This window comes from Harpegnathos saltator, unplaced genomic scaffold (assembly GCF_003227715.2).
Source record: "Harpegnathos saltator strain DR-91 unplaced genomic scaffold, Hsal_v8.6 scaffold139, whole genome shotgun sequence".
Lineage (NCBI taxonomy): Eukaryota > Metazoa > Arthropoda > Insecta > Hymenoptera > Formicidae > Harpegnathos > Harpegnathos saltator.
Genome location: NW_020229916.1, coordinates 810,788 through 827,855, shown reverse-complemented (window position 1 = coordinate 827,855; position 17,068 = coordinate 810,788). Strand labels below are relative to the sequence as shown.

The following is a 17,068-nucleotide window of genomic DNA, read 5'->3' as shown; positions in this document are numbered from 1 at the left end:
AGAAAATCTACTTGCCGCCATTGGCCGTCTTACATCCGATCCCAGCTGCGGTATTCGCGTTCCGGCTATTTCGAACGGCGCTCAAACCTCCAGGTTCCCCGACTTCGATCCATCTGCACACGCCGTTTCCCGTTCCCGCGGGGGGCGGGGGGGGGTCCTCCTCGTCCTCCGATTTAACCTCTTCGTAGGCACGATATCCATCATCGACCGTGCACGGGCGCGTCGCGCGAGCCGACCGCGAAAGATCGAATTAACGATCGAAATTCTGCGGAGCTGTTATGGCCGATAGCGACGAGGCGATCGGCTCGCGTACATCCGGCAGTGGCCTGGCCCGTTCGAACGAGAACACGTAAACTATGAGAGTGCCTGCGGACACCAGATCGGATTCTTGTCCGGCATACTATCGTGACCCGGTCGGTGGTCAACGCCAGGTACTTGGGGTATTCCACGGTATCGCATAGCTGCACGTAGCCTTGCCGGATCGGGGGCGATCTTGTCACAGGGTTCACGGTTAACCAAATTCAGGCGACGGGCTTGATCGACGGTCGAACGACGCAACGGGGGCGCATGCGCGCGCGCGCGCGGGCGCGCCGCGATAGATCGATACGGGTCGTTTCGAGAGTGCCTACCGTCGCGTCGTGAGAAAACGCGCCAGCTGTTATCGAGAATATTTCGCAGGTTAGCTTTCACGCTGCGCGCCTTCGCCTCGCTTTTGATTTCCGCTCGATTCGCGCTAAATTCGGGCGCGCCTCACGGGCTTTCGTCGACGCATCGCGCACTAGAGACGTGACTCGACGCGGTTAGCTCCTCGAGCGTTGACGAGCGCAAACATTAAACCGCTTCTTTATGCGAGACGTGACGGGGTAAACTTCCGAGAATCACCTACGCCTAATTGCTGCAAATTTATCGAGCTAAAGGTATTCAAATAACATTATGTATTTCTATTAGAACAAATTTACTTTACCAGATTTATCTATACGCTATGTTTATATGTTTATGCGACAATAAGTAAATATATTTGCTCTAACCTAACCTAACCTAACCTAACCAATAGGTAACTACTCTGTCTTTTAATTGAGAACTCGATAAAGACAGCGTTGGAGAGGTTTAAATAAATATATAATCGTACATAGATTTATCTAGAAAAATAGAGCAATATTACTAGCGATATATGTTATTTAAACCTTTTCAGCATTAAACTTGTATGTCGGTGAAGATTCATTTAAGAGCACTTATTTGAAGTATCTTTGGCAAAATTGGGCAATAAGACGTGAGTGGTTTTCGAAAGTCCACTCGTGTGATAGTTTGGTCAATTTGGCATCCTTTCGTGAAGGACAAGTTCTGTCGCAAGTTTATCGCCCTCGATCTCTGCAGGAAACGCTAACGAGGTGAGTACTCGTAGCAAAAGGATAATTTTCAGCGAAAAATTACTACATATTCGTTCCACGATGCGTATGCATGCGCGAGTATGTGTGTGTTTCAATATCGCCGGTTGATTAGTTACTTCGTTTACTTGCAATCGTCGGATATTCTCCAAGGTTCATTTATCACGGTTTATTTGCTACTCGCGCTTGCACGGCGAAGCGACAATCCCATGGAGACTCTCTCCTCCTCCGCCGTTGTCTCACGGGGCGGTATCTCGATAACGGCGTCGCAGATCGACCGACCGTGTTGTCGTCGAGCGTGTTATCGAGCAGAATCACGAAGCTAACACTTAATATCTCGAAATCGCGCCATCGCTGCCGCCGCCGCGCCGCCGCCGCCGCCGCCGCCGCCGTCGCCGTCGCCACCGCCGCTACTCGAAGCAAATTCAACTCGGGCGTTAAGCAGCTTAAAAATTTTTCAACGGCGCCCTTGCCACGGCGTCCCGGATGTTTCGTTAACCCCCTACCCCGGTTCCGCGTTTCCATTTAAACTTTCCAGGAGGCAGATTAGCCCCGGGATCTCGAGCTACGCCGAGCTTCCCGCCTCCAAGTGCCCGTACCTGGATGAGATGAGAGCGTTATTCGCGCGCTATAAGGCCAACGCGCGATAAATTCCGCCTGGCCGATATGTAAATTCTCCTCCTCTCTTTTTTCTTTCTCCTCCTCCCCCGCTCCTTCCAGCCGTCCCTCGAGAGCTCGTCGATGATATTCGCGGCAGATAAGCGACAACGACACGCGGCGACGACGTCGCGAATTCGAGCCGCGGCACGGCTCCGTCGGACGGCGCTGCTCTCCGGAGCGAATGCGAGAACGGAGTCGGGGTATTTTTCTTAAACGATGAGACGACGAAAACGTTGCCTCGCGCGGAGGCGGGCGGTGCCGCGTCGAACGCGCGAGCAGGAAGATCGCGCGCGCGCGCGCGCACGGCGATGGTTCTCGCGTGAGATAATATTTCTCCTTTGAATTTTCGTTGCACTTTTCAAACAAGCGCCGTCACCGTCGTCACCGTCACCACCGCCGCTGCTGCCGCAGCCGTCGCGGCTGCCGACGCAGCGCGGAATTACAATCTCTCCGAGGCAATGCGCAACGGTATTACATGCGGTCTGACTGCAAAGAAAGATAAGAGGACCGGCGTAATTTACTTTGAACAAAGCATACATTTCTTCTCCCATTTCGCCGCCGGTGCGACTCATTTTAATACGCATTTCGCCGCGCGCGTGTGCCCTCTCTCTCTCTCTCTCTCTCTCTCTGTCTTTCTCCTTCGTTCGACGGCACACAAAGCGTTCAAACAAAATCTGCATTCCTTGCTCTCCGCGGCGATTACCCAACAACTCGATAGTATCGGCGCCACTCCTCCGATAATTCGTGTGCATTAAATACTTCGGCTGGCCGGGGGGGGGGGGGGGGCAAAAAATGCTTGTGGCGTAAAATCGAACGCGTTAAAATAGTTTCACCCGTTATTCGCTACGCTGCCGACAAACGTGGCGGCGGCGGCGGTGGTGGCGAACTCACGAGAAGAACGATAGCTCACGGAAGTTTGCCGATCGATTCCAAGTTTATTCCGCTGTCGATAGCGAGAGAGGCCGGGAAAATGATGTAACGCGAGCGACCGTAAATATGAAAATTTGCCCGCCGCCGGCGACGACGGAATCTTAATTGGGCGCGGGAAGTCCTCTTGGCGAGGAGAGGCTCCTCCGACGACAATAATTCTATCGACAATGCGGATCGCGCATAATGAAACAATTACGCCAATCTCGCGATCGTTTCTTTATCGACCCGAGGTCGTCCCCTCTCCCATTTTCCCGCCGCGCCCCGTCCTCCTCTCTTTCTCTCGCTCGTATCATCATCACTGCGCGATAAGCAGCGCAATTTCGACGGAGTATAGTGTTACAGCGCACGCACGCACACACCCGATTGAATTATCGATTAGCTTTTAGTCGCACGCACGCCGGCGTATGTAGTATGCACGCGGCATATACTTTGTCGTTCGTGCATTTTTAACGGTCCATTAATTCGCGCACGGTGATTGATAGCCGTAGGCGGCCGATCATTGACAGGATAACTGTTCGTCGGCGACGGACTTGTCACGCGTTTATGGCAAATTATTTGCGTCGATGTAACTCGCATGCCGTTGCCGCGCGCGCGCGCGCGACGCATCGTAACGACGCACTTCGCTATTTTTTCAGCCGAAGTAATTTTTAGTCTGACGATTTGAATCATGTTCTGCTTTCTCCCCCCCCCCTCCGCCCCTTTCCCTTCCTACCTCAATTTCTCACTCTCTCTTTCTTCTTTTTTTTTTATTTCGATCTCGGTCTCTCTTTTTCGCAGTGCGTGTACCCCGTGTTTTTAGCGACCGCTGCAATTCTCTAATAAGAGTCTTCAATGTATTGTGACTGTAGATCTCAGCCTGAATTCATCGAATTTATTTTGATTTCGGAAATTGGACGATCTGAAACTCGCGACAGAATTCAAAGTTGCGTTTGCAAGAAAGACTTACAATGCATCGGAAACGATACACGACGCGTGTCGCAACATCTTCAAACGTCTTTCGCGTCGCGCGATGTAAGCGAAAGTACAAATAACATTCCGTCGCGCGAGTTACAGATCGTCCGAAGTAGACCCGAAACGATGATATAACGGGTAACGGTTGCGGATCATTATCGCAACAATGACAATGCATCGCACACGCGAATTGCGCGTTGCGCTATACATACGTATAGCGTATGCGTTAATGAGGCTAATGAGTTGGTTAATATACATCACGTTTCGCATGACGTATGTTGCCCGCGGCAGGGTGTAATTGTGCCAGTTACGAGCATAACGTCGTTAAAAGCGTATTGTAATTAGCGTGGAATTCCGAACAAAAGAGTCGCCTCGTGCTCCGTTCGATTTTATCTTCCTCGCGTACTTCTCTCTCTCTCTCTCTCTCTCTCTCTCTCTCTCTCTCTCTCTCTCTCTCTCCCCCGCCCCCTCCCTGCTTCTTTTTCTCCTTTCTTTTTTATCGTGGACTCATCGACGCAGCGTGCAGAACCCCGATAATGCACCGGGAACAGTCGGCATACCGGGAAAACGAAGTTTACAACGTAGGAGAAGAGAGGTCAAAGTTTACTTATGCTGGATTATCTGCTCGAGGACCCCGTGAACTTAAAGAGTCGGGAAACGAGTTTACGGTTATATTATGCATTTCGAGTTTGAAATAACTGCGTTAGGGCGAGGGAAGTTACGGGCGCTCTCCGAGAATAAAGCCGCAGCTATTTCTTGACACGTAATTACATTTGAATTTAACAGTCGTCCGAATCTGCAACGTGGAGACGAAAATTACAGGAATTAAACTGTTGGCGTCGCCGGCAATAATCAACTTTGCGCGATCTTACTTGGTCGCGGGCCGTTTCGAGGATCTTAAAAATACCGAAATATTTCCTCACTCACCCCCACTCCCCGCTCCCACCCACCCGCTGTAATTGCGAATGCCGAAAGCGCGGCGGAGAGTGCTGTGGCTTCGTTCAAGTTTAATCGCCCGCGCGACCTTACCGTCCCGCTCGAGCATCAAGCAGAGATCATTTCTCACGTTCCGGTTGTGTCGTTTTTTCGCGCGACGCAACGGGAATCCGCGGAAATATGTGTCGGCTTCGAGGATAATTTCAGCGTTTCATTTGTCGCGACTGAAACATATAAATATCGTCGAGAATTTTTCTATCTGCGAGCGCAGCGACGACGACGACGACGACGACGACGACGACGACGACGACGACGACGACGAGGACGAGGACGACGAACAACCATGCGGATCCTCTCACCACGGCCATCTTTTCACGTTACAGAAGAGCCACCGCAGCATTGCACGTATCCGTCCTGGGTGGTGGCCGGTAAATCGTGGGTGGCTTTGGATCGAATGGCCTCCCGCCTGCTGGCGTCGTCTTACAACCTCACGATCCTCGACCGGAACGAGACCCGCCTTGTTTGCCATTCGGCTGTCTCCATCGATGATCATCGTCATCATCATTCCATAGCGATCGATCGGGAGAACCAACGGCAGTTCGTCGCGAAGGCGACGCGAGATTGGTGAGTCTCTGTTTATCTGCATTTGCGTTATCCGCGCGCGGGAGACACGGAGCGGAAATATACCGAAACTCGTCCAGACAGACATAGATTTGGCGTCAATTTGGCAAAAGCAACTTTACGTGTATCCTTCATGAAAGCTTCGCGTGGCTTCACTATCGCGTAAAATGACGAAGCAGGAACGCGAGAGGATTTCAGGCGGATTTTGCTCGGAATAATAAATCGTCGTGTAAAATGTAATATGAAAATCTGAGAATAAGTAGGAGCAGTTTGTCGCCGCGTCGATACGACAAAAAATTTACATCACTCATTAAATTCACATGAGTAAATTTAATGACGGGTTTAATTGCTGAATGTAAATTTAATGATTAATTCAACACGGCATATTTGCTTCGTAAATGTAATTAAAAAGTTGTCGAGCTTGCATCATCGATCGTCTCACGTCGTGGCAATTATGTTAGCCACCATCTGGATAACTTCGGACTGCAGTTTTATATTCGCAATTTGCGACAACACCAACTCGAGGCGGAGTCTCATTTGCAATTTCACGCGACCGGTGCTTCCGAGCCGATTTCTGCACGTATTGAACGACGCAGCGTCAATTATGACTCGCTGAACTCGCGACGATTCGAGATGTTGACCGGAAGAAGCACGAGCGGAAATTGCGGAAAGTATTTGAATACGGGTGCTGACGCGCGCTTCAAAGAACATTGTTCGAGCGCGCCCATGGTGGTCGCGCGACAAGCGCGACGAGCGAGCGAGAAGCGCCGCTCGCCGCCACTCGGCGAGGGATAATTTCGCAGTTGACGAAAACGAGTATAATTATCAGAGTAGAGTAGCGTAATATGATAATCGTGAGCTCTCGCGCTGCGGCCTGCGCGTAAATAAACGGTATGAACCTCCACTTTGGTCTGCGGAGCACCACCTTTCTCGGGTGTGTGCACCAGAATGTCAATATAGATGCACCCCCAGGTACTCTCTCATTAAAGCACTCGTGCGGGCGAGTTCGCGCGACGTAACGTATCGCTTTTAATCGCTCGTGTATGTGTACGAGAGAGAAAGCGGGAGGGAGGGAGGGAGGGAGAGAGAGAGAGAGAGAGAGAGAGAGAGAGAGAGAGAGAGAGAGAGAGAGAGAGAGAGAGACCCGGTTCGGTTCCCATTCGCGCCCCACTGCCGCCGAGAATACGATTCATCGTTAAAAGCTGGGGATAAAAGTGTTTATTGGAACGTGTTCGCCGAACATATCCGCGGGAACACGCTAAAGTGCTTACTACTCGCCGAGGTGCACGGAAGAATCGGCCCAGAAACGCGCGAGAAGGTTGATACGATTTTTTTTTGCGTCCTTCTGTATTTTTATTTGCTCGGATCTGTTCGGCAAAGTTAAAACGCGACCGAGTGCCTGTCGTTTGTCGGACGAAGGCGAGTTTTTTAATATCTTGTTAATTTATTAATTCATTTTCACAATTAGATCACTTTTTTGGTCACTAATTCATCTCGGAAGCCTTTCGCTCGGTCAATTATTCTCAACCGTCGTCTCAATCGAGTTTCAACACAGCTATACCTTCGAACGAATCATATCATTCCTCGCCGTCGAGTTTTCGTCCGATTGCCAATCAGTTACGCGAATTGACATTTTTTTCTCCATGCGGACAAGAGAGAGAGAGAGAGAGAGAGAGAGAGAGAAATTATCGCGCAGAAATCCATCTCGTATTTAATGAAACGCGATTACGCGCTCGGTGGGCGTACCTGGTCGCCTGCGCGTTCTTCCCGAGGGAGAATTCGCTCAAGCGTAACTTCTCGGCGATTAATATCCTCATTTAGGAAAGCGGCGAGAATAATGTCGCGGTGGCGACGCGACAGCTGCTCGAAAAATTCCTGCGTTCGGTTATCACGCTGCTAAAGGCGCCTAAAGGAGAGAAGCGGCCAAGAAGAAGAAGAGTCGCGGCCGGCCGCGTCCGCGTGAACGAGAGCGACGTCCGCCCGAGCGCGGGGCTTTACTACTTACGGCCAGCCGTTCGCGCTCGCGTCCGACTCGCGCGCGCTCCTTCCGATATCTCGCACTCCGTCATTTTCCTCGCGCGTGAATGCCGTATTTCGAGCGGACGTGGATTATGCGCGACACGTGCGGCGCGCGGTGTCTCGTTATTATACCGTGCCGGTGTCGTGCGTGACAGCCGCGGATTAATTCCCGAGTTGCGCAACGTAGTAATCGTTAACATCGCGAAAGAGACGATTCTCTCTCTCTCTCTCGCCGCCGAGCGCGCGTCTCGCCGGGAGACACGCGCTAATCGAATTTATCAAGGAGAGACCGTAGTCGAGAGCCTGTGGAGCCGCTGCACGCGCGTGGTGTTGCGTTATTAGTAGCGCGAGCGTCCTCAGAAACCGCGTACACACCCAGCTCCTTTACCGCGCCGCGCCGCGCCGCGCGTCGACGAGATTCTCTCTTTTTACGCCGCGCGCCGACAAATGCCGACGATAAAAAAGCGACGTGCCGCGTCGCCGCCCCGGCCGACTTACGTCTTATTCCGCCGCGCGCCCCCGACGCTCTCTTCATTTCGAGGGCTTTTATTATCCTCCTTACAATTCTTTCAGCTTGATGCGCGGCGAATAATTACCGCGGAGGGCGGCGGGCATCGACGTTGAGCGTTTACTGCTCTCGCAAGCGAGCCACGAGGCTTGAACGCGCGACGCGACATGAGAGCGGCGTAAAAATGAAAGAAGAAAAGGGGGGAAAGAATGTAATTCCTTCTTTCCCCCACAGCGGGCGCTGACGCGTCCGAAAGGGTTTCCATCGTTCTTCGATTCACGTCACCTCGTAGCTCTCGCTGCTCCACGTCGGCGACCGGCGACCTTATTCCGCACGTGTGGTATAGCGAACACCCCAGCACACTTTTTTAATTTCAACTTAAATTCTTCCTACGCGAACGTCGCTTGTAACCTCCGTTTCAATTTCAGTATCAGAGAGGTATATTTAGCGTGCCCGGAATACGCTTCCAAGAGCTCTTTATATTCTGGACTACAGCGAATGCGCTAATATGCCGTTTTAATTGCGAGCTAAATTCTCCTAAATGTTAACACGTCGCGTGTAACTCTGTTTCAACTTGAGAATCGTAAAGACATATTTAATGTTCGCTACGTGTCCAATATACGGCCTCGAGGGTCTTATTTCGGACTACAGCGAATGCGCTAAGATACTTGCTTAATTCCAAGCTTAGAATTTTCCTCGCGTGAATATGTCATGTGTAATTTTGTTTCAACTCCAGCATCCGAAAGGCGCATTTAATATTTGTTAGGCGTTCAGAATACGACTCCAAGTGTCTTAATTTCGATCTCACAGCGAGTGCGCTAATACGTCTTTATAACTTTCAATTTAATTTTTCTCGTTTCTCGTGAGCTTCGTTTCAGCTTCAGAATCAGAAATATATGTATGGCAGATATTTTTTTACTTTTACGTTTAATTTTTCCTATTTCAGTGTCACACTCAAATGAGTGAGAAAGGTATATTTAGTGCTCGCTATGTCGATATTCGGAATACCGAACGCGACGTTCACAGACCCGTCGCTGTCGTCATCGTCGGCAAGTTCCGCGCGGCGGCCTCATCGTCATCTTTCAACGGGTTAACCGGACACGCGCTTCCGCCTTGGCCGCGGAAACGTTGAAGAAGACAAACGTCGAGCTCGAGACGTCTAGACGTGCGCGAAGAAACCGACACGTGCGCCAACCATCTCTCTTGCATATTTCTCCCGTCGATGTGCCGTCTTTCACCCGTATATAGCGGAGCGAGCACCGACGCCGGTGGCATTAATTAATCGGTCGCGCTGTCGCGTCTCTCTCCGGTCGCTATTAAAAATCCAACGGTCGAGATTCCCGGAATCCTGCGCTACGGTCGATCGCAGATTGCGATAGCTAATCGTTTCCACGAACGCCACTCGTGATATCGCGCCGCGACCGGGCGCATCCGTCATTATTCGAATGTCTAAACGCGCTGTCGGACGAAGAAATGTCGCGCATGACACGAGCGCTGACATTACGCCGGGGAAATAACCTGCAATCTTCCCATTCATCGGCCGCTGTTTCTGCGCCTTGCACGGAACGACCGGCCGGGTTCATATCGCATACGCTCACGTGAATGCGGCTCGCCGCGGCGGCCTCGGCGAAGGCGCATTGCCCTTGTAAGGTATGATATCGCGGCGAATAAAAGGCCCATGTAAACACAGATTCGTCGTGGCACAACGTCGATAAGAGCTAATCCGGCGGATCTCTCGCGGGATCTAGGCGGAAACTTACAAACAGACTCGAGTCGGCCGCTTCTCAGGCGCCCTTCGGCGTAAGTTCGCCACTCGGAACTCCGAAGCGAAATTCTATCATTTCATGTCGGAAAGCGCTCGCGGAGGATCGCGTACGTACACGAAGTTGGCGGCAGAATTTTGTCGCGGATTCTGCCGCGAGTTACAGGGTCCTACAAAGCGGGTCTCTTCTCCTCTCTCCCCTTGCCTCACTCTCTCTCTCTCTCTCTCGCGCGCGCGCGCGCTTCTTCTCTTTCTCCCTTCCTCGTGGAATAATAAGCAAAATTTAGTTAATTACTTCTACGTGAAACTGACTACACCGCTAGTAACCTTTTGGGCAATTTGCTCTCACCGCCGCCGGAGATGATTCCGCGGCGGCAATTTTGCGGGAATGTCCATAATTTTCGAGACATCGCTCGCGCTCGCTCGCAGATGTGCTGCGCGAATTTTCGTTTGACGCTCGCCCGCCGTACTTACACGGCGTGTAAGTGTTCGCCGGCGGAATTCTCCTTATTTCGCGAGACCTTCCCCGCGCTGATATCTCCTAGCGCGCTTTAATATACCCGCGATTACGCGCCAGCTCGCGACTTTATGAGAAACGCCGTCCGGGATTCGCGTTTCTCCGCTACGCGCGGCGACGAGGAGAAGATGAAGAGGCTGGTGTGCGCACCCTCGTACTCCCCCAACCCTCTCCCTCTCCGGCCTCGCGAAAGACGGCCGAGTTGGAAGAAAACGACGTAGGTTGGATGCTTGCAGGGGATGGGGAGAGGAAGTATTCTTTTATATCAGGCAGCAGATTTCGCGAATTCATATTTTTGTGACGGATGCGACAATGGGGGGTGAGCGAGTAAGGAGAGAGAGAGAGAGAGAGAGAGAGAGAGAGAGTGAGTGAGAGAGTAAGTGAGTGAGTGAGTGAGTGAGTCTCGTCTGCGGAAAATTACGCAATCGACAAGGACGATCCCGAGTCGTCGCAAACGCGGCGTCGGGTTAAAGCTGGCCTTTATTTAATGTCCCTCCCGAGATTGATGTATCGCGTGCTTCGACGATGCTTATTTTCGGACAAGAACGAAGAGTATCAACCGATAAACGTGGCATTCGCGATAAACAATGTGTCGCCCGCTGACGACACACCGCGTACGAAATGATTAGAGGGTAGTTACTTTCATCGAATTTCGTTTGCTTCGCCTTGACAGGTAAAGTATCAGGTTTCGTTCTTACTCGTTATCTCAATCCTTCGTAAATTTCGCTCGCGCGTATCCCTTAGATATATACGTTTATTTATATAATTTATCTGGAGCAGTAGAACTTGCTCTCGACGGAGCAATTTTCTATTTACGTCCAATGCGATCGAACATGCCGAGTGTCTCATGCATGAGCGGCTGCTCGAATCTTCGGTAAACTCATTTTCACTTGCGCTTTAGCCGCGCGTTTATTTTTACGATACGGCCGAAGCCGCGGGGGACTCGTTACGACGAGAAACTATTCGCATACGACCAGCGCGCGCGACCTTCTAATTCCATCGTAAGCGCCGTATAATCGACCGAGGAAATATTTCATCAGGCGTGCGCTCAGCATAGACACGAGGACGTCCACGTTCTAATCGCATTTGCCGCTAAACGCGGCGCAGTCTGCCTTTCGGAATAAAGTAACGCTACACGGGTGACCTCCGCGGCGCGCAAATAAACCTTCGAGTCAGACCGCGGTATTTAACGTTGAACGCGCGCGTAGTCAGATTACGCTATCCGTTATCCGCGATTAACGATTTAACGTTTCAGATGTCGGGAGTATAATCGGCTAAGGTAGAAACGAGAATTCGCCGCTTGTGCGCGCTCGCTCTTCTGATTGGCGTGGCACTGGCGTGCTCGCATTTGCAAGATCGCCTTGAAGAACCGACCACTCTCTTCCTCCCTGTTCCTTCTCTTTCTCTCTCTCTCTCTCTCTCTCTTTTCTTTCTCTCCCTTTTCTTCTCTCTCGAGGACAGTAATCGCGCTTACTGCTACAAGATTGAATATTTTGCGTCGATACTTTACAGCGACGTCCGCGCCACGACAGCTTTCTCCCTCCTTCTCTCTCTCTCTCTCTCTCTCTCTCTGTCTCCGTTTCTCTTTCTCTGTTTCTCCCTTTCTCGGCGAACGTTAGCAAGGACTCGGTATTTCAATTAAGGCCGAAGCCTCGGCCCGAAGTAATTAGAGGCGAGCGGTGGAGCAAATGCGAGCGCGGGGCAAGACGATCGCGGCATTAAACTGTAAATCTGAGAGCACTTATCGCGCGCGGCCACGTTGCAATTGCATAGATAACCGGCGCGGGAGCGACAGGAGGACGGGCGGAGAGGGAGGGGGAGCGCGAATCTTTCCTTCCTCAGGAACCGGCACGAATCGGACTGAAAACCGCGCGTACCGTTCAGACGTTTGTTACGAGATCGAAATGTCTCCCACCCGGGCAATTTCCCGTTAGCGAAATAATGGAAAACGCCGCGGGATTGTTTATCATTTACAACGAAGGGAGGTTAACGAGCCGCGGCGGCGGAGTCGAGCCTTGATCGAGTTATAAGACGCAGTGAATTTTCATGTATTATACATTATCGATATACAGTTCAATTACGTATATATTACGTTATATATTACGTTATATATATTGGAGCGTGTTATAACTTATCAATACATATATGTGCATATGAATGTGAAATAACGCGAAAATGCGCAAGGTGATGCGAACAGGTCGTAGCCGGCGGGGAAAACAAGATTTTCGTTTTAAATCTCGACGCGAAGTCGACGATAAATCAGCCATTTGACGGGCCCGGGTAACGTTGGCGAGCAGCCTACTTCCGCTTTTTCGCTTTCACCGATCCTTAACGGCGGGATGAAACCGTGCCAAAACGCCGATATGCAGCTTTCACGAAGCACCTGCTCGGACAGTTTCAAGTAGTTCCGGTTTACGACGGGCGAGAGAGATGTACCGTATGTGCAAATATACTTCCGCATGTACACGCTAACGCGAGCGTTTCCGCGCCTGCCCGCCCGCCCACTCGTCCGTTCGTTGCTCTGTCTGTCTCTCTCTCTCTCTCTCTCTCTCTCTCTCTCTCTCTCTCTCTCTCTCTCTCTCTCTCTCTCTCTCTCTCTCTCTCTGTCTGTCTGTCTGTCTGTCTGTCTGTCTGTCTGTCTGTCTATCTGTGTGTGTTTACATGCACCGGTAACGATTCATATGCATCTCGAGCGCAGCGCTCGCATTGATCGCAACGATGCAAGCGGCACACGCGTAATAACGAAATCGTTTCTGCTACGGCTCGCGAACTGAAAGAGTACAAGATTGGAGCTGAAAAAAAGAGAGGAAGGGAGAGAGAGAGAGAGAGAGAGAGAGAGAGGGGGAGAGAATTTTTTCAAACGCACGCGCCGGAATTACCGCGAAGAGCGTCGCGGCGTTCGGCAGTTAAAATTGAAAAGAGTTGCGGGCTATCGGCGCTTTTTATCGCGGCCGCGATATCCAGCCTAGGAATCGCCGCTCGGCGCTCGCTCGCCGCCGATGAACACGAATTTTCCATTTTGCCGATGATCATTCCGCCCTTCGCGCGTTATTTGTTGTGATTAAAAATTACACAATTAGCCCGGGAAGGATAAATCCGCTTAATTCGCTCGCGTAATCAATTAATTTATGCGGTACGTATCTCTACCCCTCTCTCCCCCTACTATCTGTCTCTTCTTTTCCCGTCTTTTTCCTGCGCGCTTCCGCGCGCGTAATTACTTTCGCCGCCATCGATTCGAACCAGACCTCATCCGCCATTAGGGACTAAGTATTTATAGATCGATTAAAATGTCAACCGGGCGTGTAAGTATGCTTCGTGAACGTCGTGAAAAATGGCCTCCTGTCACGAAAGTCTCGTGTATACAGAGTAACGACGCTTGCTGGGCCACGCGAGGGGGGAGGGGTGCAGGAGGGTAGGGCGATACCACAACTCTGATAAATCATTATAAATTCATTCTTTTTTTCTCTCCCCGTTATTTCGTCCTTCGTCTCACGGAGAGACTCGTCTGCCGCTCTGTTTCGACCTGTCCCGAATAGAGCTCACGAAATTTATTGCCCAATCCAGTGGCGCGCGCGCACTCCCGCCGTTGGAATATCAAGACTTTGGAGAGAAAGAGAGAGAGAGAGAGAGAGAGAGAGAGAGAGAGAGAGAGAGAGAGATCCACCTGATCATAATTTACGTGAAATTACGCCTTACCGTAAAATTACGCTACCGTTTCGCGCGACCTGGCCGTGCAAAGAGGGAAAGAGCCGGGACGGATGTGCGCGCCTGTTCTTCTTATTATTGTTAACGCTTCGTTATCGTACAAATGCTCGTTAAACTAGCCCGAGCTTAAATACAAATCGCCGCGCGCGCGCGGGTGGTAACGACTATTATTAGCGGAACAATCTCAGCACGTGAATGTAACGTTGCATGCGGCGCGCATACAAGCGTGTCGATGTTGCCGATGTTGTAATATACAACGAGCGTATACGTTGATAAATATTCGGGGCTGCATTGTGTGGCGGTCGCGATCGATATCTAAGCGGGCCATCGTCGCGCGCGTGCCGCTATCATATTTATGATTGTTATTATTAACTCTGCTCGGGCGGGAGCAGACGGATTGACCGAATAATTTTCCCTAAGCACTCTTCGACGATCCACCGACGAACGACAATTTCCACAGCAGAGGGAATCGGGAAGCGCGTGGAGCCCTTTCTAAATCGTTCTCGTTCAAGACGAGTGGAAGCGGCGGTATTTTAGCGGGTTTGATTTTTCTGATTTACGAGAAAATTTCATTTTATTTTATTTCTCGGAGATTTTTCCTCAGAGATAGCTAAAGTGCCATTTGATCACGTGACAGTTCAGTTTTGTCTTTTCATCGAGCAGTTTGCTCCCGAAGAGGATTAAAAAAGATTTGCGCAGATTTAACAAAAGTAAACGCGTCTGATATCAACCATCAAGTTCTGAGATGTCGACGGGTAATTATTCGCGCTGTTGTCATCGGCAGTACCACCCGTAATTATGATAGTCCAGTACGTTTATTATGATTCTTTATTTTATTTGTATATATACAAATTCCGTACACGGAATACGTTGCGAGATTCATCGCGAGGAAAATGTAGCAAGCTTTAATCGACCGACTGCACATCAAGTTTACTCTTCACTTTCGCATGAAAGCATTCACTCAACCACGCAGAGAGTGAATAATTTGCTGTACACGAGCGAAGAATCGCTCAAATCCAAATGGTCCAAAACCCGATGGTCACTCAGTTTTCCGAGTAAAATTTCGCCCGCGAGATTCAGAGAGCGCTCACGCTCTTTCCAACACTGACCATCGCCGTTCGTTCCTAAACGTGCCGTGCGCGAGCGAATCTGACGCTGCTCGCGCGATCGCGATCGTCGTTGCCAAATTAGATCGCGATAACATAGTTCAACTACTCGAATCGTCTTAATCGCGAGTGCGCGCGCCATTACGCGTCCCGGAGAGAGCACGCTTGACCGCTTCTACATCCGGCGAGCGGTGTCGAGACCAGCCCGGATGGAAGCTGTTCCAGCGAGAACCATCTCGATTCGCTACTCTCGCCGGCGGTAAGCAACAGAAGAGAGCGAGAAGGGACGAATCCCTCAAGCCTCTATACGATGCATAATAACAAAAGTGAGGGAAAAAACCGTATTACTAAAATTTAATATTACATGGTATCTCGTAAGCGAATATGATATACAAAAAATATACATGTATATATATATATATATATATATGGAAAGAAAAAGAGGGATGGAGAGGAGCGAGGGGAGTCCTTATCGGTGGAAACGCGCTTATCGCGCTTGTACATCGCGCGCTGAATACCTTCGTTCGTGTGCACTGCATAAAATTTTCGTCTCGCCCTCCGCGCTCGGCGCGTTCGATCGCGGAGCGCGCGCCGCTGACGGCGGATTTCACGACGCGAAACGACCCGGGGAGTCCTACTTCTACGATTCGGCCCCGACTCTCGACATTGTTACGTACATTATCGCGCGACTTCCCTCCTCGGGACTCCGGCCGCGCTTGGCACGTCGGCATCCATAAAGCGCGTTCGCGCGCGCGCGCGCGGAGACGTCGGGCGCGTCAAATTTACCGCCTTATTTTCTGACGATACGTCGCCGTGGGAAGCGGCCCGTACTTCACACACCGCGACTTCTCGCCTCGTATAACTCAATTCCGCATCGATGTATTCTTAGACGTCTCACCGCACCGTCGCCCTTCCCGTTCCGCCCGCATTCGCCCAAGGAAGCGGGTATATTTCCGCTCGCTGCGAATTCCTCGCGACTCCGCGCGAGAACGAGAGAGCCCGTCGATCTCCTGCTCCGCCAGAGGAATTATTTATCGCGCTTTTGTTCTAAACCCGAGACGGGAGATATGCGCGACGCGTATCCTCTCTTGAAAATTTCACCCGTGTTGTCGTCAATAGGCGCTTGCAATTCCACGAGAGCGCAGTGTGAAATATCGCCTCACGCGCCGAACGCGACGCGGGTCAAGACGCGGGTAACCTTAGCGGCACGTGCGGTTCTTCTTTCTCCTGTTCTCTCTCCCTCTCTCTTTATAGTCCCATCTTAATCGATCCACAGTCTCCGCCGTCCGAATATCAACGTTTCAACCGACTCGCGATCCAAAGACCGAAATACTCGCCGACATATTGGTCATCCGTCACTGTCAACAAAGGACACGCGCGCGACTTTGACGAGCGGCAGCGAGTTCGCGATCGATCGATCGATCGATCGAACTCGCTCCAACGTGGTGAATACACCGAATTTTGATTCGAACGAGAGCGCTCGCTCACGACTTTCCAGTTAATGACTCCGATAAACGCGCGTCCGCGGCGCGGTATATGGCACGCTACTTCCGCGTCTCGGCGATCCGTCTCTCCGCAGGATTTCGCCGCGCCGGCGCGGCGATCTGGGACGCGAACGAGCGTCGTTCGTCGACACTTTAGCGCGGAACGACGCGTTTTACGTTTCCCGGAGATCCGCTCTCCCGTCTTGCGCGCCTTTCTTCCCCGCTTGATTGCCACGCTCTCGTCCGGTGCTTTTACGGTTACGCGGCCCCTTTTCTGTCTGTCTTTCTTTCTTTCCCTCTTCCTTCCTCCCCTCGTTCCTTCCTTCCTTCCTTCCTTCCTTCCTTCCTTCCTTCCTTCCTTCCTTCCCCCTTTGCTCACTTCATTACTTCAGAATTGGTCCCCGCGAGCTGTGATCTCTCGATCTTTATTTCCATGGTTGCAGCAGCGCGGCCGCTCGGCGATCCCGTCGTTCCACCGTTCGAT

At 51.2% G+C, this 17,068-nt stretch overlaps 1 protein-coding gene across 2 annotated transcripts in view; it reads left to right on the top strand.

The window, feature by feature from the left end:
* Window positions 1-17,068, top strand: part of LOC105185292 (uncharacterized) — a 352,769-nt gene that overhangs the window by 293,393 nt on the left and 42,308 nt on the right. For both annotated transcript variants that reach the window (XM_019842371.2, XM_025308096.1), the window contains one exon: window positions 5,246-5,486. In XM_019842371.2, the coding sequence (XP_019697930.2) occupies window positions 5,246-5,486 (241 nt within the window). The remainder of the gene's footprint in view (window positions 1-5,245; window positions 5,487-17,068) is intronic.